Below are 25,218 nucleotides of genomic sequence, written 5' to 3' on the forward strand. Positions count from 1 at the left end.
AATATAGCATATAGTGAATGATGAATAATGAATTTATGAATTCACTATGTTCGTATTGTTTACATTATATGCAATTAGGCGCCTATTGCCAACAAAACAGACATTCAAAGCAGTTTTACTCACCACCTGATGTTCTGACTCATGACCGGGATCATTACCGCTGTGACCGCTCCATCTTTCAGTTTCAAATGATCTGTAAATCCAGCATAGAACTGGGCCTTGTTTATGAAACCATAAGCGCTGATCCTGAGAGCTTGAGCAGCCACTGAAAAACACAAGATATTCTCCATTAATTTTAACCAATAAAAAAGTGATTGAAACTATCGGTTTCTATGGTTATTTTAATAACAAAGTGCTCTTGCTCTCTCGCTCTGGTCGACGTGTGCGCGTGCACTCTTCCGGGAGAAGTGCCCGTACAAGGAGTTCCGACCCCGTTGACGTCACACTCGGAAAAAGACCCTGAAGTTTGTGAGGATTTGGAGGAGTATTTTTGGCACAGAAATACTCCGTCATACGTCCAACTCGTGTTTTGAAACTTGGCTATGTTTAGCATTAGAATCCAACTCATTAACACTGTCAAAACAAGTCAGAATGCATGAAATAGCATTATATCCCCCCCTTTAAAGGTTTTTAAATGTATGCACTATTCCTTCTTGAAGTCAAACATAACACACAAACTTTAAAGTCAAAGCATGAATCTTTTCATGTGTATAACTTTAATGTTGCCTGCTTCACAGCTTTGGAATGTAATGAAGAAATTTACCGGTCCTTCCAGTTTAAACCTTTCATCAAAACATGGCTGCTGCATCTAATGGATTTATGTTATTGGTGGTAATCCAAAGCCCATGTATTTGGTACATCCAAAGCATCTAATCACACAAAGTCACATGGATACACACAAAGTCACATGCACAGACACAGCAGCTGGGAAGAGGTGATTGAGTTTGTGTAGGTATTAATGCTTTGTATTTGAATAATGTGCAAACGGTTGACAAGCTGCAGTACACCCCTGCTGCTTCTGAAAATGAACAAACAGTAATGTGTGGAAAGATAAGACTTTTTTTTTTTTGCTTTGCTTTTGAAATGACTGCCTTTGCTGTTTCTTTGTGCTGTCACTGAAAGGGGTCAAATACATTACCCACTACCCGGCAGTGAGAAAATCTTATTTTCCATCTGTTTCATTTTTCGTTTGTGTTTATCTCATGTTAGCATAATTAAAGATGTTTGTGGAATGTGCATATTCATATTAACTAAAAAAATTGCATTGAAAGCTGAATTGCAAGAGTAGCAATGTTGGATGTAAATTTATATCTCAATTTAATGAGCTAATGCAGTTTTTGATTCTTAATTTCACTGTGTTCAGTACACTTAAATTTGTATAATAGAAGCTTACTTATGTGTTACTACTTGAATCATTTTTTATTGCATTGACTGAAACTGCAGTGGATTTATAGTTCATAGCATACTTTGCATCTGACCGGATCAGAGGAGTGAATTAATTGTTATTTTATGTTTTAGAGAAAGAAAAAATGGAGAGGCCTTTCAATGTTCTGTTATATGATGCATATTGTTTTATTGAGCAATTACGGCACATCCTATTACATGAAGTAAAAAAGCTATATTTAACATGCTAATGTCTGAGGTTAAATTACTCATACATCTAATTTTATTGGTACTTACTCAGTTCGCTATAGGTGTTTCACTAGGTTTTTGAATTTATGTTAAAGACAGTGTTTGAGTCGAATCTACATGGTCATTTTGTGTTAAGAAATCATTTCCATCACTGGTTCTGCAAGTTAGGCCAAAGATTTAACACTGGGTCTGTTTATCCTGATTAATATTCTAGAAACAGAGAACATTCAACAATTCATTTAAGTTTTAACAACGGTGGAATCTTATGGAGTGTTAAACATTAATGCCTTTGAATGGGGCCACGAGATTGGAGAAACAATTCCGAGATTAAATTACCGCACCACTGCACTGCAACACACTATCAATCTCCCTCTTTTTCCCTTTAACAGAACACAAACCTAGACTTAGTCTTTTTTTTTTTTTTTTGGTGCATTCTTTCTAGTAATTTCTCTCTTTTTTTCTGCCACTTTTCAGATCATCTAAAGGCACATCTGGAGGAGTACATGTCCAGATTTCCTAAGGTTCGTATCGTGCGCACCAAGAAGCGAGAGGGCCTGATCCGCACGCGGCTGTTGGGAGCGTCAGTGGCTAGAGGAGAGGTCCTCACGTTCCTGGATTCTCACTGTGAAGCCAATATCAACTGGCTGCCTCCCCTTCTCGGTAAGTCCAGATAAAGAAAAACTGCCTACCCTGGCATCAGCACGTACCCATAGATTTCTCTATTTTTTATGCCTGTCACTGTGAGAAAACAGAGGCCACTGAAAATCATATGAAATGTTCTTTGTGCTTATCTTTCTCTTTTGAATCTAGCAATTTCAAAATTCAATTGCTTTTTCCCGTTCAAAGTCTTTCCCCCTGCAGTTGGTTGATTAAAAAAACAAAACGAATCCTCCATCTCCTTGTTTCTTGTCTGTGGCTTGGTCCTTTTATCACAGAAAAACCTTTCTTATTTTCAGACTCATTGAGGATAGAATCTATAGTGTACCCCACTGCGCCAAATAAGCATTGCAAATCCAGATGGCTTTTGATGTGCATGACCCTGTTATGAGATGTTTTAAAACGCCTACTTCAGCAAATGTTTTCGCACTTATCGACGCTTATTGATCTGATACCAGCTCGGTTTTTAGTTCGTAGGCTTGATCTGTTTGTTTCTTCGCTTGGTTGAACATCAGGCGGTCGTCCCAGAGACGTGGGCACAGCACGGCAAGTTCTAATTGGTTACAGTGTGCTGTGTATGGCCTTTGAGAGGCATGCTGGGATGCGGCCTGGCATGTATGATTAGAGTGGAGCTGCCGCACAAGCGCACGGCAGGTACTGTGTCACAGGCTGTTTGAAACAGAGCTCTGATCAGTAATGTGAAAGACTGGGCTGTATTTCTATTTCCCTGCTCTTCTCATCAGACCATCGCTGATGAGAAGAGCAGGAAACCAGAGAGGCAGCAAACAGATTATTTATAAATGATGGTTGGCCAGATATGGCAAGGTTTTATGCCTTTAAACTGGGATGACCAAAAGACACAAACTTTTACACAAGAACAAATGGTGCATGATATGTTTTGTCAAGAACTCTCCAGCCATTGTGGAGTACAATAATCGGGTTCTGGAAGTAAAATTAATGTCCTCCTATACAGAAATAGATTTTTTTTTTTTTTTTGGAATAAAATATAAACCTTTAAGAGATCAGAGGTTGTTACAAGGCAAAATGTCACTCTGTAAAAGCCACGCGGCTGTGTGAATTTACTGTCATTTAAAAAAAAAAAAATAGCAGAATTTCTGGTGGAAAAACTAAATTACCCACAATCCTAAGAGAAAAGAGAGGTCCTCCTTGAGTCCACCAATAACAGAAGACATTTTTACCATGAGAATGGGAAACACATCAAAAAAGCACAGGAGCAAACCTCTCCCATGAAACCCTGTGAACGATGCAATCAAAAAGTCTCTTTAAGGCTTTTTATTTATTTTATATAATTAAATATTTACCATAAACCTGCATAAAAAACGTCGCTATAAATCAATTGATTGATTGACTGACCGCCTGACCGATTGATTAATTGATCGATCGATCGATCGGACTGATTGGTTGTTTGATTTTCTTTGATTGATGCTATTTGCAGTGCGTCATGGGGTATCTTGTGTTAAATAATGTAAAATATAAAGTCTTGCACCTTGGGATTTTTTTTTATAGTTTTTAGTTAAATACATAAATACATAAATTTTCTACATAAATAATTATGTATAAAATAGGTAAAAAAAAAACAAACAAAAAAAAAACACTTCAAGAGCCAAGGCTGAGGGGTTATGTGATCTGGATACATGCATCACAAAAACTATTTAAATAAAGTATACTTAGCCTATATATACTGTTCCAAAAAAGTTTGGTCAGCTATAAATCAATTGATTGATTGATTGATTGATTGATTGACTGACCGATTGATTGATTGATTGATTGATTGATTGATTGATTGATTGATTGATTGATTGATTGATTGATTGATTGATTAATTGATTGATTGATTGATTGACTGACCAATTGATTGATTTGATTGATTGATTGATTGATTGATCAAACTGATTGGTTGTTTGATTGATTGATTGATGCTATTTGCAGTGCGTCATGGGGTATCTTGTGTTAAATAAATAATTAAAATAAATAAAGTCTTGAACCTTGGGATTTTTTTTAATAGTTTTTAGTTTTTACTATTTATATTTTTAAAAATAATTATGTATAAAATAGGTAAAAAAAAAAATAAATAAAAAAAGAGCCAAGGCTGCTGGGAAATAGGGCTCATACTTAATGTTGCACTCTACACTACACTGTTTGCCTAATTTGCTGGATAAACAACTTTGCTGTCAACACTGTTATTCTTTTCAAGAGTTTGAAAAGTACTTTATGACAGTCGTTTTGATTTTCTTCACTATTTTATCATTTTTGTCTAGACATCTATGTGATATTCTAAAGCATATAATGGGAACAGAATGCGGATTTAGCCCTTTTTCGGATTCTGTAGTACTGTATGTTCTTACCTTTTTGCCTTAATCTGTGTAGCTGTCATGAATGGTGGTTATTTTGAGGGAGTGCAAATCCACAGACTCTCCTAGTTTTCTAAAATGGCTTGGTGAAATGGTCTCAAAGTTGTACCTGGGAATGATAATTTAACGGAGGCTTAAGAACTATTCAGACTTGACTGGTTTTACAAATAACGTCTGAGTTACGGTTATTAACACAGAATGTCTGTGTTTTTCCTGATAGGGTTGTGATTTCTGTGTTTTTTAGTAAGATTGGAGTGGTTGTTGTCTGGATGTGGCTGTTACAGAGGGTTATATGCTCTGGATACATGCATCACAAAAACTATTTAAAAAAAAAAAAAAAAATCATAAAAAAAAATCATACCACCCCCACAACTTTTTGTAAATGACATGACTCATAGCCATGTATGGTGTCCTATACTTGAATTTTGTGCTCTGCATTTCACCCATCCAAGTGCACACACACAGCAGTGATTATTGAACACACACACACTGTGAACACATACCCAGAGTAGTGGGCAGCCATTTTTGCTGCGGCACCCGGGAGTGTTAGGGGTTAGGTGCCTTGTTTAATGGTACCTCAGTTGTGGGTAATGAGAGTGAAAGAGAGCACTGTACATTTACTCTCCCCAACTACATTTTCTACCGGCACTAAGACTTGAACCCATGATCTTCTGGTTACAAGTCAGACTTTCTAAACATTAGGCCAAAACTGCCCCTAATGGTAGTGAATATATGTATGTATATATAATTAAGGGAAGAAATTAATTAAGATAATAACCATATCTAATGCTGACACTACAGTGCTGTCACGACATGGTTGCAGCAGGGAAGGAAATGGAGATGGATCTAATTGCAGCAGTCTTTTAATAACAAACTCAAAATAAACAAAGGTTCCCAGGATACTTCAGAATGCATAAATTCAAACAGAACAACACAAGAAATATCTAACTAAGACAGAACAAAGACTAACTGAAAATAGACTCTATACTCTGTATGTATTAACAAACCAATGAATGAAATGATAACCAGGTGCAGTGCATAACACAATCAATGAGTAACTATGAAAGAAAATCACTAAAAGAAAGAAAATCAACGGATGCATCCGAAATCGCTTATTGTCTTAAGTAGGTACTTATTTTGAATAAGTAATTAATTCAAAACCACTTAAAGAAGTTTGTTGTATATAGTATGAGTGTGTGTAGTACAAATGTAATCCGGACGTACTACATGCGCCATGCTTTTATTATCATGTGACCTATCAGCGTTGTTTACGTCGCTTTCCTGCCATTCACAAATCCTCTCCTGTGGCCTCATGGGATAGTAAAGTGTCCATCGTATGCACACAATCTCGCCCGGAAGTAGTAGGTCATCCGGGTATTTTTTGCTTACTCCTTGAGCACTGTGAATTTGGACATACTGCTTTTGTCACATACTGTTTTTATAGGGAAGTATGTGATTTTGGATGCAGCCAACTAAAGTCCAATACAAGCAAAATAAAAAAACAGAACAAATGTGTCAAGTGCTCCTTAATTAATTAATTTAATTATCGTTTTATGTCAGATGGCATGCCAACAGCACTTGTGTCACCAACTGTTACCTAAAATGTTGTCAGAAATCTGTAATGAAGGTACCAGACAGCACAATGTCAAATTTAGCTTTAGTTGCAGTATTGAACGAAGGTCAAAATAAAATAAGAAAAGTGCTAATGTGAAAATGAGACACAGACATTCCTATCTAAATTTTCTCAAAATACCACTGGACAACAGTAATTTGCTCTGTCATTTTTAATAAGGTTGTGTGAAAAACAGACATGTGCAATTCATATTGGCATAAAAAAAATCACAAAGTATGTCTGATAAACACAAATGTACCTGACATCCTCAGAGAATACTTGTGCAGTCTGAATAGGCCTTAAGTCTTCTAAAGAAAAACTGGAAACTGGAGGCCCCTTCCAGCATCTCCACAACAACTGAAATGTCATTATATGTTCCTTTGTTTGTCAATATTGCGTCCTTCTGTTATCTTTGTCTCTTTTGTCATTTCTCATCAAGTTGTTTTTTATAACTGTGCTAAAATGTTGTTACAATGTATGCTATGGTCTGTCTGGTTTGGTGATGATTTGCTGCTCTTCAGCCTTTGTAATGCAAAATTCTCTGCTTAGTCTTCTTCTAAATTCTTCTTCACTTGTCTTCCTCAACTGGGACATCAGGTCCTTGGTTTTCCGATTTAGACTACTTAGATACATCTGAAACAGGATAAAGAATCAAATAAAGGATTCTGCCCCAGTAAGCGCTACAGCAGAGAGGTTCTTGCGGTAGGAAAGTGGATACTCTGCCAGAGAGAAAACAAAGGCGTGATATGTGAGTTTTGGCAGGAAAACGCAGGTGGTTGTTTGTGCGCTAGCTTTTTAGGAAAGCCTGTCCTTAAACTGATACACACACACACACACACACACACACACACACACGCACGCACGCAAACAAATGCAAAGCCAACAGCTCTCGACAGAAGACGTCCTCTAGCCTAACTAATGACACAAAGCCGACAGTAAATTCTTCATGTAACCAAAACAGCTATTTGTAGGATTGAGCTGCAATACATATGCATTATTGTAATTTGTAGTTAAGCTACTAGTATATGACCAAAATAGCTTGTATTCACTATACAACAATATAAAAAAAAAGAAAGAGAAAGCCAACAGATTATAACGCTGCAGCGCTGGTTATCCACTTATATTTTTATTAAGTATAGTTCAGCCTGGCTAGTATGACCTCTTGAGAACTTGCTAAATTACTCTGACCACACACCAGTTATCAGAGACGGTGTTTTGGCGGAGTATGGCTGCTGTCACATTATATGGTTGCTGGATGCTTGTGGAGGCTGAGCAGCAGTATTCAGAGAGCTGCTATGTAAAGGTGTTTCTTCAACTTCAGGTGGATTTTTATGGCTTTTTAAATTTGTACTATATGAAGATCACATTAAAAGGGTCTTGGAAACATTTTACGATACCTTCTTTTTTTTTTTTTTTTTTTTTTTTTTTTAATGTCTTCTACATATTGATTTTGTATTAAAGATGCCGTAGAATGTCTTTTCAAAAGATGTAATATAAGTCTAAGGTGTCTCCTGAATGTGTCTGTGAAGTGTCAGCTCAAAATACCCCATAGATTTTTTTTTTCATTCATTTTTAACTGCGTCTTTTGGGGCATCATTAACTATGCGCCGATTCAGGCTGCTTCCCCTTTAAATCTCTCTCTCCCTTTTCCATGTACTGAACTCTTGTTATTCAACTATGCCAAGGTAAATTAAATTTTTGATTCTAGGGCACCTTTAACCCTTCTCCAGACTTAAGCCCTGTCCACACAAACATGAGTATTTTCAAAACCACAGCTTTTTCTATGGAGTTTGGCCGTTTGTCCACACGCAAATACAGTATCTGGTCACTGGAACCAAACTTTTTTTAAAACTCCTGCCAGGGTGAAGATTTTTAGAAACTCCAGTTGCAGTGTTGTGTAGACAGTGAAACCGGAGATTTTGTGATGTCAGAACCGGAACCAGTAATAACTTTTTTTCCAGGCTTCTGATTGGCCAACATGGCTTTACAGTTAGGGTTATATCGCCACCTGTTGGTCTGGCATGCTATTGACAGGAGGAAAAGCACAGTTTATAAAAAATACCAGTGTACATGTGGACTAGGCCTTACACATTTAATCTTAAAAAAAAAAAAAAAAAATCCATCATAAAAATATGAATTATTTCTTCTTCTTTTTTTTTCTTTTCTTTTTTTATTACTTTCAGGAAAAATTCAATGATTCATATTCACTACCATTTGAAAATTTGGGGTCGGTAAGATAATGTTTTTGAAAGAAATCTCTTATTCTCACCAAGAAAAGAGTGGGTATATTATTACAACTTAAAATAAGTTTTCTTTTGAATATATTGTTAAATGTAATTTGTTCCTGTGATGACAAATCTGAATTTTACTACAGTCTTCAGTGTCACATTATCCTTCAGAAATCATTCTAAAATGTTGATTTGATGCTCAAAAATTGTTATAAATGATGTGCTGCATTTTTTTTTAAACCATGATCATGAATGAATTAAAAGTTCAAAAGAACTGCATATAAATAGAAACAGAATTTTTTGTAACATTGTCTTTACTGTCACTTTTGATCAATTTAATGCATCCTTGCTAAATAAAAATATTAATTTCTTAAAATTCAAGTCACATTTGCTATTTTTAGAGAATAAATGAACTGAAAAAAATCTACCTTTAATGCAATATAAGTTGCTTTAGATAAAAGCATCTTCCAAGTGCATAAAAAGGCTAATAAAAAATACTTTATTTTCTAATATAAAAGTAGCTGAAAAAACACCCATGAATATAAGTAATTATCACTGTGAGTATTATTAAAGTGATGAGTCTTGCAATAGTCACTACAGCCTCAGTTCCAGACAAATTGTGCTCTTAAGTTTAATCTTTATGATGTATTTGTTTAATGTGTGTGTGTTTTGTGTTTAAGCCCATGTTCCAGGTCTGTTTTCTCTCTTTTGCTTTCTCCTTGTGATTTCCATGGTCCAGTAGTGCAGTGGTGTTGAGGGAGAGTGTGGGTGACAGATCTGGGACGGCTTAGTGGCTGCTGACTGACAGAGATAGAGTTAAGGGCCGAGGGTCCTTTCTGCCTGGCCCTCCATGGAGCAAACCTACTTTGAAGCGCTGTAATTGTTTCTAATCGCCGGGTGGCTGTGGCGGCTTTAAATTTCACAGGGTCGCCACACTCAGCCAAGCAGAGCGAAGGAGAGCAAGTGATCCAGGAGAGGAGGGAGACTCCTGAGACGTGCTGCCTCCCCTTTCTTTTCTTCCCTCCTCTTTTCCACAGAGTGTGCTGAAGAGACAGAAATTATAGATTTCTCACTTTGCCTAACTTGCCCTTTCCTTTTCTCTTCTTGCCTTCTGCCTGCAGACCAGATCGCCCAGAACCCCAAAACCATTGTGTGTCCCATGATAGACGTAATCGACCATAACCACTTTGGGTACGAGGCGCAGGCGGGTGACGCCATGAGGGGAGCCTTTGACTGGGAGATGTACTACAAACGTATTCCAATCCCACCTGAGCTACAAGGACCAGACCCCAGTGACCCATATCAGTGAGTAAAGTCAGTCTTAAAGCATCACATGCCAATGGCCACATGCCTAATTTATGTCACAATATATACAGTGTGTATGTATACACTACCGTTCAAAAGTTTCGGGTTGTAAGATTTTTTTTTTTTTTTTTTTTTGGAAAAAAGTCTCTTATGCTCAGCAATAAATGTATTTGATCAAAAACACAGTAAAAACTGTAATATTGTGAAAATACATTGTGTAATGTATTCCTAGAATGGGAAAACCTAATTTTCAGCAGCTGTTAATCGAGTTAATCCTGAAACATATATATAAGAATTTTCACTTTTTCTATTTTTTTTTTTTATTTTTTCCCCCAAAAAAAGCATTGGAGAATCAAAGAGCATATGCGCTGCACTTTGAATTTCCATTTTCTTTGTATTCCATGACATTTCTGCAATTGTTTTTAGACTTTTTTATATGCTTCATTCTTCTCCAATTTGCTTTAGCTTTTGATCTGCTAGACTGTTTCAAAATCTCATTTATATCTGCTGCACCGAGACATTGTGATTGACCTCATTAAACCTGTATTGTTGCACATGAATAGAGGATACATGAAATGTCAGTATGACCAGTGACCTGCACTTTTGACATCCTCAATCGATTGCCAGGAACCATAATCCATTGTCTTTCATTTCCATAACACACTGCCATTGCAATTCATTGTGTGGTGTGCACACTTTTTTTTTTTTTTACCAGCTTTTCCACCACAGCTCACGTCAATCTATGATTCAGAGTTTAGTATTAGTTCTGCTCTCTAACCTTCAGCTTCACAAGCAGTAGAGCAGCTTTTCCAAAAAAAAAATTGTCTGATGTACCCTCACAGTCAGTAGGGCTCAAGTCCTCTATGCTTAAGCAGAAATGTGTTCCTTTTAACTCTTATTATACTTGATATAATTTAGCATTATCATTAATGATAATTATTGTAATAATTTTCTCAAATTAAAAACAGTGGGTATCTCTGTGGGTGACAAACACACAGCAAGTAGTTTCCTTTCAAACTGAAACAATTTAAGTAAATTGACACTATTTGAGAAATATTTAATCGGTTATTTTATTACCATGTTTAGTTTGATATTGGTCTCGTGTAAGACATTTGAGACTTTTAATGCAATGGGTAAGAGAGCTGTTATTTTGTTAAGTGCTAGTGGAGAAAGAAGTCTTTTCATGCAAATATGTTCAAATATTTCACAAAAAGATAATGCAAGAGATGTGCTGCACGGGGTGTAAATTCAGTCTCTGTGCTCTTTGGATACGAGGGAAAATTTTTTACTTGTAATAGTAGGTAATCCAAGGCACTCGAATCAAGCGAAAAGTAATGTTAAAAAAGCCTTTATTTCATCTTGGCTGTTACTGAAAAACAGGTGATACACACAAGCTGCATACCTACACGTTGCGGCTATTGCCTTCGTCAAGACACCTAAATTGACGGGACAGGACACCTAAATCCACATAAATTTACTCACACATTGTAGAGTTGCGGAGGAAGATGAAGGAGGTGAAGAAATGGATCACTTGTCACTTTTAGGGGTTGTTCACCCAAAAAAAGGAAATTTCCTGTTAATTTACTCAGCCTCAGGCCATCCAAGATGTAGGTGACTTTTCTTCAGTAGAACAGTAGAGAAGATTTCTTTTAGCTTAAGCCTTGGTCCTCGATGATTCATATAACAGAAGTCAATGGGTGCCTTCACATTGAGATTTAAAAAATAAAAAATAAAAAAAATGCAGACAAAAAATTAATTCCCGTGGCTCCTGACAATACACTGAGGTCTAAAGAAGCAAAGTGATTGGTCTATGCAAGAAACTGAACATCATTTACAGCATTATCACCTCTAATCCACAGCCACGGCAAAATGATCCTGAGTGAATTCAGGAAAGTCTGCAGCAAGAGCTTCCTGTTGCATAATGACGTGCATTATCATATATTCTGCCTTATAAACAGTATAAAAAACATAAAATAATTTGAGCACCATTTACTTGACTCAAGCAACTCTGTTGGTATTATTATTATTATTATTATTATTACCACAATGACTTTATTGCAACACTTCAATATGTGCATTATACTATCAGAAAACTGAACACATTTATTGTCATCAGGCTTTTATTTGAGCTTCACCCAAAAATGAAAATTCTGTCATTTATTATTTACCCTCATGTCGTTCCACACCCGTAAGACCTTCGTTAATCTTCGGAATGCAAATTAAGATATTTTAGTTGAAATCCAATGACTCAGTGAGGCCTCCATATGGAGCAATGACATTTCTTCTCTCAAGATTCATTAATGTACTAAAAACATATTTAAATCAGTTCATGTGAGTACAGTGGCTCAATATTAATATTATAAAGTGACAAGAATATTTTTGGTGCGCCAACAAAAAAAACGACTTATTTAGTGATGGCCGATTTCAAAACACTGCTTCAGGAAGCATTGGAGCATTATGAATCGGTGTGTCGAATCCGCTGTTCGGAGCACCAGAGTCACGTGATTTCAGCAGTTTGGCGGGTTTGACATGTGATCTGAATCATGATTCGATACACTGATTCATTTGTGCTCCGAAGCTTCATGAAGCAGTGTTTTGAAATCGGCCATCACTAAATAAGTCGTTATTTTGTTTTTTTTGCCACACCAAAAATATTCTTGTTGCTTTATAATATTAATATTGAACCACTGTACTCACATGAACTGATTTAGATGTGTTTTTAGTACCTTTATGGATCTTGAAAGAGGAAATGTCATTGCTCCCTATGCAGGCCTCACTGAGCCATCAGATTTCAACTAAAATATCTTAATTTGTGTTCCAGAGATTAACGAAGGTCTTACGGGTGTGGAACGGCATGAGGTTATAAGCTCCACCCCAACATGATGTTATAAGCCACCCCAACACCAGTGTGAGACTGCTGGCCTGGTGCTGTTGTCCTAAGACTGCTGTGATGCTTTCTGGTTCAGCAGTTGGTTATTATTGGAATAAAACAATGGAGCTACACACTCTGGTTTATGGCTGCTATAATGACCTGCCACAAGATGGCACTGTTTTCAAGACTCCTGATGCTTCGAATCTTATTCCCAAAACACTGAGAGAAAAGTTTTAAGGGGCAACAAAGAAGTGTACCTCCTGGCAGCAACACAACAGCTTATACAAATAGGCCTATGATAGAACAACACCAGACTAGGAAATGAAACAACAGAAGGCTTAAATACAAGAGATAACAAGCAACTTAACAAGAACCAGGTGTGTGACACAATCTGTAACCATGACAACTGATGAGTGATAGGAACACAGGAAACTGAAGGTAAACTGATCATTAACTAGAACACAGGCAAAACAGACTAAAAATTAGAACCTGGTTAGTAAAAACGTACCTGTGGGAATGTTTTTGTGAGTCGCAAAATACGTACTAATATGTACATATCACTGCAGTTTCAATGTGAAATGTCCACTGAGTGGCACTAAAAGCATGTTCTTTTTTTTTTTCTTTTTTTTTGCCGGAACAGATAAACGTGAATATGGTACGTTTTTGTGATGTTGGTTTTTATATGAATCACTGCAGTTCTGATTTGAATTTTTTTCCGGTGAGTGGCATGAGAAAGTGTAATGCTCCATTATTTTTTTTTAAGTAACCACCAACACTACTCCTAAACATAAAAAGCATCCGTAATCATGCCATTTTAGCTTGTTTTGATCTCTTATATTTGAGCTCTTTTACCGTGACTCATTTTTCCCCGGATTTATACCCAAGGCTTCCTCTTCCTAAGTCCAGCTCCGTCTCAGCTGAGCTACCAAGCAAGCTTGTTATGTTAGAAAAGTGAAACATATGGAGCTGTTTAACCGATGCAAAGTCCCAAATATATTCGTTTACAAATTGTGCACTTTGGTAAAAACCATTTTGAAGTCACAATATAATATTGTGCAAGGAGTCGTAAAAACAAGTCTTTCAAAACAAATCTGACCCTGTAATCGTAGCTGTGTATGAAAACATTTAAAAGCGCTTACTGTTTTACTGCCTCTAGTGTTCATTTCTTTTGGAAACTGCAGTGATATGTACGTATTGGTACGTATTTTTGTGACTCGTGAAAACGTTCCCACAGGTACAGTACGTATTTCCATGAGACCAGGTTGAAAAATGAAACAGAAGACAATAAAACTAAACATAATCCTGACACACGTAAAATTTAAATTAAGCGATTAATTGCCAGAAAAAAAACAAATCACAAGATCACAAGAATTGATAACATTTTATTTTATTTTATTTTGTTTGTATGTGTGTGTGTGTGTGTGTGTGTGTTTCTTTTGGTCCCCTATCACATCACAGCATGTTGTGCCCCAGACTAGCCATACCAGGCATTAAGCTGTGGATTAATTTTTGGGTGGATATGAGGTCTTGAGAAAATCAGCTTTCCTGAGTGTGGCGGAGTGTGTGTTTGTGTTTATATGTGCAGGCGCACTGCGTCTCCTCTGCAGGGGTCTGTGTGAAGACTCACTCACTTATGTACACCAACACGAAGACACACACTTACATAGTCTTACAACCAGCCTTTCATGACTGCTGCTGCACACATGTGGATTAGAATGATAACATTAGTGGGATGCTGCAAGGCTTTATCCATAGACCTCTGTGACTTTCTGTGGACTCCAGACCTCTCCTTCCTCTCGGGTTGCTGGTTCTTCTGTTTGCTGTAGTTCCTTCATCCTACTCCTCCTCCAAGCCCTGAGGGCATTTCAGATTTTCTGCAGTCATTGGCTCAACCCAAACCCACCTGTCAGGGATCAAACACACCTTTTTATATCTATTCCACTCTGCCAGGCTGTCAGCATTACATGCGACCAATGCGTGCCTTGAACAAGCAGACAGAAATCTTTCTCTTTCTGTCATTTTTTTTTTTTTTTTTTTTTTTTAGCAAAGTACTGTTTTGAATTGCAAAGTTATCCAAAATATATTTTTTTGTCTGATAAATGAGACTTTTATCTAGGGATGTCCCGATCACGTTTTTTTGCCCTCGAGTCCGAGTCATTTTATTTTGAGTATCTACCGATACCGAGTCCCGATCCGATACTTCTATAATACATGAAAAAGAATAAAGAGCGAAAAAACAGGTCCAGGAACAGTGCTTTTCAGGTTTTTCAGGTATCTAACAGTCGTTTTCACGTACAGAAAATGGATAAAGTAATCAAATATCACTGCATATTATCTTTACTGTAGCCTATAAAATAAATAAAGATTAATCATTATTGAAGTTACAAAAACTATTCAGTCAAGAGCAGTAAGTGATTTCTTTGTTATTTGTTGTTTTATTTAACATTAAAAACAGGCAGCAGGAATAGTTTTTCTCCCTTTAAGACATGCACAATCCAGTACATACCTTTACTGTTCCACATACATGTCTTTCTCGACTAATATACGTTCACTTAAGACATAACCGACTATGTTTGCTAGGATACTCGCTAGGACGGGCATTTTAAAATAATTTTTGTATGAATTTGTCCGCTGAAGCGCAAGACGTGAAAGAGAACTAATTATTTGTGCGCTGACTGGAATAAGCGTGTGCGCGCTTTGGATGAGCGCACACAAATCTTCTCACAGCTGTTTTGTCCACGCTTTTTGATTATCGTTGTTGTAATGTTTTGCGCATCCATCGACTGAAACGTACATTATTTGAACTCTTGTCTGTCTGTTTTCCACGTTGCTATTTTAAACAAACCATACGGTACGGTTCGATTTTTTACCGAGAACCTTTGCACCCCTAATACATATATATCCGAGTCCTGATCGGGAGGTAACGTCCGATTCCGATCGAGTCTGAAACCACGTGATCGGGCCCGATTTCCAATCACATGATCGGATCTGGACATCCCTACTTTTATCTAACTTTTATTGGGCTACTTTCACACTGTTGCCGCAGGTTGTTTTTCATGTCCAAGGGTTTAATCAACCCAAAATAACATTATATTTAGTCCCTGGAAACGTGAATTTTACCCCCCTGGAACGCAATTTTTACTGTGGGACCCCCCTGAAATGCCTTTGGGCTAGTTTTGAGGAGCAATTGGATGAGCAATTTGTTGTGAAAACCTGGCAACCCTGCCTATAATGCCCCATTTTCACATGATGTAATATAAGTCTCTGTCCCCAGAATATGTCTGTGAAGTTTAAGCTCAAAATACCCCACAGGTCATTTATTATAGCTTGTCAAATTTGCCCCTATTTGAGTGTGAGCAAAAACACACAGTTTTTGTGTGTGTCCCTTTAAATGCAAATGAGCTGCTGCTCCCGCCGCTTTCCAAAAGAGGGCGGAGCTTTAACAGTTCGCGCTTCAGTTGCTCAATAACAACAAAGCTGGAGAATCTCACGCAGCCAAAATGACGATTGTCAGTAACAGTGTTGTGCCTTACATTGTTCAAACTGGAGTCGGACACTGATAGAGAGACTTAGGAAGAAGTTACAACTTATAGAATGAATCTGAATGTTTCTGAATGGTTAGTGGATAAATTTATGTAGTTGCTGTGGAGTTCATTCAACTCATCGACTAGCATGTGCCGTCATGTTAATCTTTTGTGCAAATCCAGTGTTTAATTGACCCTCGTGTGTGAAGTAGTCTGGCATAAAATGACGGCATGGTAACAATACTCTACTACAACAACTCTTCCTCTTCTCTAAAGCAGCCCAACATGGCCTCACCCCCTTTGTTGAGCGGGTTTATGTCATTTTTAGGTTTAGTGATGTCAATAACCCGGGAAGAAGCTTGTTGTAGTCTGTTTGTTGTAGTCCTTAAACAGCGAATTCTTTAAAAGAAAATATCTTCCTTTGCATTGAACTTTGAGTGTCGTAACTTTGCAGATGTTGTTTATGCTCAAACAGCAACATTACACATTAACTGAAGCTAAAAAGTAAAATCATAATCAACTACTCCTTTAATATATTAAAGGGATAGTTCACCCAAAAATGAAAATTTTATGTTTATCTGTTTACCCCCGGCGCATCCAAGATGTAGGTGTCTTTGTTTCTTCAGTAGAACACAAATGATGATTTTTAACTCCAACCGCTGCTGTCTGTCAGTGGTATAATGCAAGTCAGCGAGAACTTGGACTATAAGAGTAAATAAAAACACGACAGACAAATCCAAATTAAACCCTGCGGCTCGTGACGACACATTGATGTCCTAAGACACGAAACGATCGGTTTGTGTGAGTAACCAAACAGTATTTATATCATTTTCAGATCAAAACAAAGACACCTACATCTTGGATGCTCTGGGGGTAAGCAGATAAACATCAAGTTTTTATTTTTGGGTGAACTATCCCTTTAATACATTCATATTTTTATGGCTATGATTACCAAGATCAAACAAACAAATGCACAAATATGGCTACTTTAAAGCAAACAGTTGTGATTACTAAGTGAACATTCTCACCAAATAATATAAATTAAAAAAAATTAAAAAAAATCTGCACAGATTATTTCACACATTTATTACACCCCTGAATTATATATATATATATATATATATATATATATATATATATATATATATATATATATATATATATATATATATATATATATATATATATATATATATATATATATATGTATATTTAATTAAAATGTATATTTAATTGAAAGTTATAAATTTGACAATTCTAAAACAACACTTGCAAATCGATTAAGGATACAGAAAATGATGTTAATCAATATCCATGTACACTTTGAACATTTTTCAAGGGGTTTTATTTATTTGATCTGAAGTAAAAGTAATAAACAACACAAATCTGAGAGAATGAACCAGGGATTTGGTTTCTCTAGCGACTGAAGTTTTATTCATTTAGTGATTTGTCGTTTGACAAAAATGCTTATGAAAAATCAAAGCTGGGGAAATGAATACACACAATCAATACAGCAAGTAATATTCTTCATATCTTACATAATACAGCCTGAGTACTAGGAGACATTTCTCATTACATGCCAGTCTCTGAGGGGAATTAAGAGGGATAGTTGGACAGCAGGATGCGAAGCCTGAGTTCTCTTCGTGTGATCCTGGAGTTCCATTTTGAGTGAGAAAAGCCTTTACTTTCAGTGTTTTTATTACCAATAAAATAAAACTCTCGCCGGCTCACATATTTATTATATCTGTGCATATCTGTGCTCTCCCATACTTACTCTCTTTGTCTCTCTCACAGGAAGGGCAGCAGAAATGTTTGCTCATCTAATGTTTTAGAAACATTACTCATCAATGTGACACCAAATTCCAAAAAGCTTTTAAAAGTCGATCCATTCTGCAGGCCCAGGCTTTTTTGATACGTATTGCAAACCACAACAGAGATTTGTTGCCTCCATTCAACATGTATACTGTCACAGACAGTTCTGTTTAACTCTGTCTGGTGTAACCAGGCCGTCCTAAGTCCCCCGTATGCTGTTTATCATCTGCTTCAATTCTTTGTGAAAAGTCCCCCTACAGTACATAACATCTGCCTAAAGCAGTTAAAAAGCCAAAGTTAAGCTGACGTCTCTCTCCTCGTGCACTCAAGCCTCTCGCGTGGGCTAAGACTCCTCCGTCAGAGCCGTGTTGCCAGAGGGGTGACGTCTCCTTCGCCAATTTGCTAAGTTTACTTCTGAAAGAGAAAGCTGAGGCATTTTTATGAGGGTGAAAAAGAAGCATAGGAGGAGAAGACAAAATCCATCCGTTCAGTCTCCAGGCACGTGTTTTACTTTCTGTGAGACATCGGTGCTGAAAGAGAGATGCGGAAAACTTTGCTACGTGACGGGTACGTAATGAGCCTCTCCTGCAAGCCGCCCTCGACCACGGAATCCTTCTGGCTTTCGAAATCCCCCTTCCTTTTATTTTAATACTTTATTACCTCTTGCCTCGACTGCTGGGTGAGCAACCTAGCCTGGCACATTCGCATGTGTGAAGCGTACGCAGCTAAGAAGCCTTAATATAGATCTTACCGCCTGTTACAAGATGAAAGCAGCCCTTCTATCTGGATCACAGCTCATTTGTGCAATGACTGATCCACTGAGAAGTCAGAGCTTTCTTCCCCGACTTCTTTCTGATTGATTGAGAGAAGAAGAAAGAGTAGGAAACCCAACGCATTGGCGTTAATGGAAACGTGGCGAATGATTCACCTTGCTTGCGTGTGATATGCGTTAGCTGCTGGGTTAAATTACATTATAACCCCAGCCTGTGAATCTATCTCGGCCAACAGGGAGCTCCCAGCTGAGGCTGAATCCTTGTCCTCACATCGCCCCCTTCTGGCTGGGATGAGAAGACTCTCAGACTGGTCACAGTCAATGGCAGGCAAGGATAACAGCACAATCCTATTTCCATATATTACAGACCCTTATTGGCCCTTTATTCATTAGAGATGGCTTTCTATAATGGGGTCACATTGTCCCATATCTTCTGCCTTTCTCTGAGGAGGAAATTAATAATGGATTCATGGTGCACATATGGTTTAATAGTGATTCACAGTCTTTCACACATATGCCCTTGCTTGGCGTGTACAGCACCTTGAACTCACAAAAATGTGCAAATGTATGAAGTTTCTCTCCAGGTATAATGGGATTCCTGGAAAGTATGATAGATGACAATGGACTCAATCCTTTCTCCACCTTACCATCTCTGTCTCTTTCTGTGTCTCTTTCGCTTTATGCATATTCTGACCTTGACTTCAAGGAAGTACATTGAAAATCATTTCCCACTACAAATCTCTAAGTCCCCCACAGTTTCGCGAGTCTTTAACCATTTAATACGCAGCCGCACAATAGGATTCAGAAAGCGATGATTATGCCTGAACTCGCTCGACTCCCACCCACCATTCAAGCAAGATTGGACATTTCCAAATGGAGGTCTTTTCTACTGAGAATAGAAATCTTCCTGCTGAATTTGCCAGGGAAGGGAGTAAATAGTGGATTTATATTTATGGAAATCACAGGGACAGAAGGGATGATGGGAGAGAGAGGGAGAGAGACAGAGAGAGAAAAAGGAAAAGCTGATGAGCTCCTCAGCCTGTGTCCTCTTTGCTCCACAAAGACATTTAAGCTTCATAAATGTTGTATTTGGGGAAAACTTAATTGGATTTATGTTGCTCAGGCCTTGAATGCAAATTGTGATTGGCATCTGCGAGGCTGGCATTTTTTTCCATGATTGAAAGGGAAAGGGGGGCCTAGAAAAGGGGTGTCCAGAATGAAGGCGATGCAAAAATGAGCTGTTTTCTTCTTTTTCTGTCAGAAATGCTTTGAATTAGGAATGGGTCATGAAGGTTGACTAGATGCTTTCTTAAAAATTTTTTGTGCGTGTTTTTAGCATTAGATATTTTCAACAGTTGTGTTATAATTAATGTGCTGACAGCTTGTTGTGCATGGTTTATCTTTTAGACAGTTGCATCTTAACATGAACCCCTTTTATGTCACTATAGTGCAACAGCCATATACATTCAAATGGATGTTTTAGGCTGTTGCTTCGAATCCTGCATTGTTTTTGGAGTGTAACATCTAGAGGTTTTTTTTCTTTTTTAAATGAGAAAGTTAAAAATGACCCAAATATTAAAAATGCATATTGAGAGCATAATAAAGGAGAATTACACTAATTTATATATGTGTATGTATTTATTACACTTCCAGTCAGAGCAGGACTTAGGGGCCCCTGGGCTTGAGTTTACGTTTGGGCTCTACCTACGCTACAAATGACCTCAACTACAAAATAATTATGGAGTAACTCAAAATTTAAATATTCTTTGAAAAATAAAATATGCTTTGATAGAATTTGTTCTAAGTTGAGATATCTAAACCCTGAAATAACACAGAGCAAAAAAGCAGAGATTTATTACCATGTCCTGTCAGATTCTTAAATTTAATCAATAAATTCAATCAGAATAAAAAGACACTGTTTGGCTATTATTAATCAAATAAAATCAATATAAACAAAACCCTTCTTTGGATTTATACCTGTTTAATGCAGCTCAGACGTGGCATGAATGGATTTACACAGCAATTATAATTATTACATAAATTATGTGAAGAGATGAATGTTTTAAATATAACATTTTTAATGTAAAAATATTGAAATGATTGAAAAATGAAAATAAAAGGCTACTTTTTAAATATGAAACTAAAACTGCCAGTAGTTGGCAGCAAGTCACTATCTTTATGAGTGATTTGAATCCTTCATTCAACAGATTTGTTCAAAATGCGAATACATTTAACTTAGCAAATGACTGTATTTATGAATGGGTAGCCTATTGAATCATTTACTCGTTCAAATACATTGACTCTTTGATGACCAAAATGCCGTGTTGCTCTGAGACGCAGCGGTTCTGCTGTTTGTTCTATTTTCTTTGAAGGAGCAAAAACAATGTGTGGAAAAACAGAATATGTCTAAGTAACTCAGTAACTTGTTGTTTATTGAACTGTTTTATAAAATCAATATCACATTTGCATACAGCACTCTTACTTGAGCTATAACTCCTATATGTTATAAATATAAAAAACAGGAACTCATTAAATGGGTATTTTTTTTTTTTTTAAATAATTTTAATGACATTTCTGCCCACTATAGTGTGATAGCATTGAGACAGGAGAGAGCACTCAAAACTCTTCAGATAGCAAAATTTTGTGCAAAATTAAGAAGAAGTGAGGCATGAACATATGCAAATGTATCAATATTTTTCTAAATGTGTGCTGTTTTGGGCTAAAAGCCTTAATGGAGCTGTTTGAAGTAGTCATGTAATCACAAATAAATCAAGGCAGACCCAATTCAATGCATGTGTCTTGCTTCTATGTGAAATAATGATAAATACTAGTTTACAGCGTTTGAGTATGGCCTCAAAGCTCACAGTCATTAGCCCCGGCCTCCCCATAGCTCTTCGCTCGCACTGGCCCAGCAGTGAAAATGTTACAAACAATTTCTGACTTGCATAACTGAACAAATCAAACAAACATAAATGGGTAAAGGCTGGGCTGGGTGGGGCCCATAGGCTGTAGCCCAGTCAAGCCCAATGGTAAGTCCAGCCATGTTTCCTGTCAACAGTTTAGAGATATGTTTTTCAAAGAACTTGCATATGCTCATCAAGGCTGCATTTATTTTATCAAAATACTGTAAAAACATAATACTGAGAAGTATTATTACAATTTTAAATAGGTGTTTTTAATTGATGTATTTTAAAATGTAATTTATTAATTGCACATGGATTCCTTTGGAACAATTAGTCGATTAGTCATTAACAATACAATTGGTGTCCTGAACTAACAATGAACAATACTTTTAAAGTATTTATTAACATTGGTTAATTTCTACATTTACTAATACATTTTAACGTTTAAGGTTGTGTTAATGAACATTAATTAATGTACTGTATATTAAATTAACATGAAATAACAGTGAGCAATAGTATATTTAGAATGAACTAATATAATTGATTGATTAACCTAGATTATTAAATGCTGTAAACATTGTTTTTCATTGTTAGTCTGTGAGACTGAATCCTCTATGTTAACAAATTGAAGCTTATTGTAAAGCGTTTCCAAAATTGTGTTATTTTTGCACGTCCTTACTTTGAATCTATTTTATGAGAGACGAGGATCGATGTCGGCTGCTCTTGGGGGCCTGCTCTGAAGGGCTGTCTCCAACCAGCCTGAACAAATGATTATTTGTATTAGGATGAGCACAAAGCAAAGAGATCCTTTAACTTAGAGCCCAGCCGTGGAGGACAGACACATGGAGCCACACTGACTGACAGCACATTTGGCTAGAATACAATGCACATACTCCTTTGTTTCTTCCTCTCTCTCAGAATAATTAAGTCAAGAAAGCAAACGTCATTGTAACTCTATATGTAAATACCTCTCCCTCTCTCATGAGGTCTGTTTCCAGAGATTACAGTATTTAATTGAGGAATAACGCAAATTAGTAGTCTAAAACGAGTCTAGTCACAAGACACATTTTCTAAAAATGGCAATTGTGGCAGAGTTTACAGAATTACCTGCACCAATTACCCCTTAGTGTTGCTTTTTATTAGCCTCAGTGGAATCAGCAGACCACCAAGAGGGCTTGTCAACACAGGGCATGCGTGTCCTCAGGGAGCCGTTCTGTGTGTGTGTGCATGTGCTTGTGAATTTAGGTTGGTATGCTGAATGGTAATAGAAATGAGAGCAGTATTGTAGTGGCCAGTGTGCTGTGCGTGAGAAGGTGATGAATGCTAATGAGTGTGAAACAGGGCTGAGAGGTCGAGACCCCACTGAGTCCCTCAAGACCCAGAGAGAAAGCTGCCACAGAGTGTCCTACATACAAACAGAAAGAAGTGTGTGTGTGTGTGTGTAGGTGTGTGTGTGTGTGTGTGCTTGTTTAACACCTACTGTTTTGAGAGATGTGGAGTGACAGCAATTTCCAATCCTTGCTCAAAGCATTCTATAATCACTCACTCCGCTCCAACTCCACTCTGGGTTTTCCATTTCTCGCTCGCTGTTTTTGATCTGGATGTAAGATGTATTAGTTGAAAAATTTTGATTACTAGATAAGATTTTATGACTGTTTTTGAATAGAATATTTGAATTGGCTACACATTTGAGAGAATAGTGATGCATACTTACCTTTACACCATGTCCTTATATGATATAGCGCTAAGCAGATTCTAGATTTTTATTTGTCATATGTAAAATTAAAGTATATTAAATGAGCATTATCACAAGAAAGCAGTGTGATATGGCTGTACATCAGAGTAATAAGACCAAAGATTGCCTGTTTGATATACGCGAAATTAATTATATCTCATGTTTAACCATCTACATACTATCTACATAAGAGCCAGCGGCAACTTCCCCAAGAAGATGAAGATGTTCTCTGTGGGTACATAAGCACCGAACGGCCGCTGATGGCCTGGAGCTCGCATCTGCAAAAGCGTCTAAACAAATTGTAAAATAGTTTGTATAATGTTTATATATGAGTCACATATTTGAGGTCTAAATAACTACATTCTCACCTAAAACAAAAACTCTTAAAACTACATTTCGTGACACAACAACAGTATTTAAAAAATATGGTGGATTTGCTCGACCGCCATGACAGATGTCAGATTTGAGAACCAGAACTGTTGTATAAATTTATTTATTACATGTATAATTTAAAATTAAAAGTTGCTCTTGTATATTAAACGTCCAACATGGCTGAGAAAAACTGAATGTGGAAGTTTATAGTCTGATGTTTCACAAAAAAAAAAAAAATCATAAAAAGCATCCTATCTGATGAAGCATCACAGAAGCCTTTAAAGTACAAGGTATGTGTTCTTAGTTTTGCACAACAAAAGAGAACTGTTCTGATTGGCTGTGTTATGTGATTGATTTTTTTTTTTTTTTGAACCACACCATCTCTTTGCTTTCAATGTGGCAAATAGTTTGTCGTTTTTTCACATTTGTTAAAGTGAGATAGCTCATCCAAAAATGAAAATTTAGTCATCATTTGCTCACCCTCATGTCATTCCAATCCTGTATGATTTCCTTTTATAAGTAAAACATAAAAAAAGATATTTTGAGATTTTTTTTGTTTGTATGTTTTTGTCCATTCAATAGAAGTTAATGTTAACCAATTTTATTTTCCAAAAATATATTATTTTGTTCTGCAGAAGAAAATAAGTCATACAGATTTATAACGACATTGGAGTGTGTAAATAATGACTCCTATTATCCTTTTTCAAATATTACCTTTCATGCAGTGTGTAATATAGCTGTTAGTGAATGTTAAAGGTCTGCAAAGTTTTAAAGATCAAAGTGCATGACAAATAAAGTTATTGTCTCCTAAAAGAATGAACTGCTGAAATGAGTTGTCAACAACTTGTAACTTTCTGTTACAAACCTACATAACAATGTAACAAAATACGTAATGCCAAAATGCATGATGCCAGCCTATGGTCTTCACTGGCTGCACACGAACAATGTTTACTTTGACCCATCTTCAAACACTGTTGTAGTTGTTGCGAAACGCTGGTATTGATATGGAGAAACCAACGGCATCTGTTTGTATCACTGTATCAAACGCTGAGGAAACCTTTGAAATTTAGATATGGTAATAGACTTTTTTTACTTCCGACACACTGTAAGCGGTAGACCAATCACAACAGACTGGGTCGTCTGACCAATCAGTGCAGAGTAGGCTCTCGGAAAAGGGGTTTTAGAGAGGCTGAATCTTCGAACAAACCGATTTTAGACTTTTTGAGACATTAGGTGATGTTCATTGTATATTATGAGAAAATTAAAGTTGTTTTTGACCTTGGATGCATTCAAACCAATTTTAGAAGACCTCTTTTTGTCTTTCTGATTATGCTTCTCAATTTTGATTTAGTAAAGATTGATTTTAATTTCTCTGATTATACTTTTTTTAAGCATGGTGGCTTCTTTGAGACGTGCCACTGC

At 36.8% G+C, this 25,218-nt stretch overlaps 1 protein-coding gene across 2 annotated transcripts in view; it reads left to right on the forward strand.

Annotated features, from left to right (window-relative positions):
- galntl6 (polypeptide N-acetylgalactosaminyltransferase like 6) overlaps positions 1-25,218 on the forward strand; it is a 253,863-nt gene that overhangs the window by 205,919 nt on the left and 22,726 nt on the right. For both annotated transcript variants that reach the window (XM_067404464.1, XM_067404465.1), the window contains 2 exons: positions 2,107-2,292; positions 9,623-9,806. In XM_067404464.1, coding sequence (XP_067260565.1) covers positions 2,107-2,292; positions 9,623-9,806 — 370 coding nt within the window. The remainder of the gene's footprint in view (positions 1-2,106; positions 2,293-9,622; positions 9,807-25,218) is intronic.

Source organism: Chanodichthys erythropterus, chromosome 12 (assembly GCF_024489055.1).
Source record: "Chanodichthys erythropterus isolate Z2021 chromosome 12, ASM2448905v1, whole genome shotgun sequence".
In the NCBI taxonomy this organism is placed as follows: domain Eukaryota; kingdom Metazoa; phylum Chordata; class Actinopteri; order Cypriniformes; family Xenocyprididae; genus Chanodichthys; species Chanodichthys erythropterus.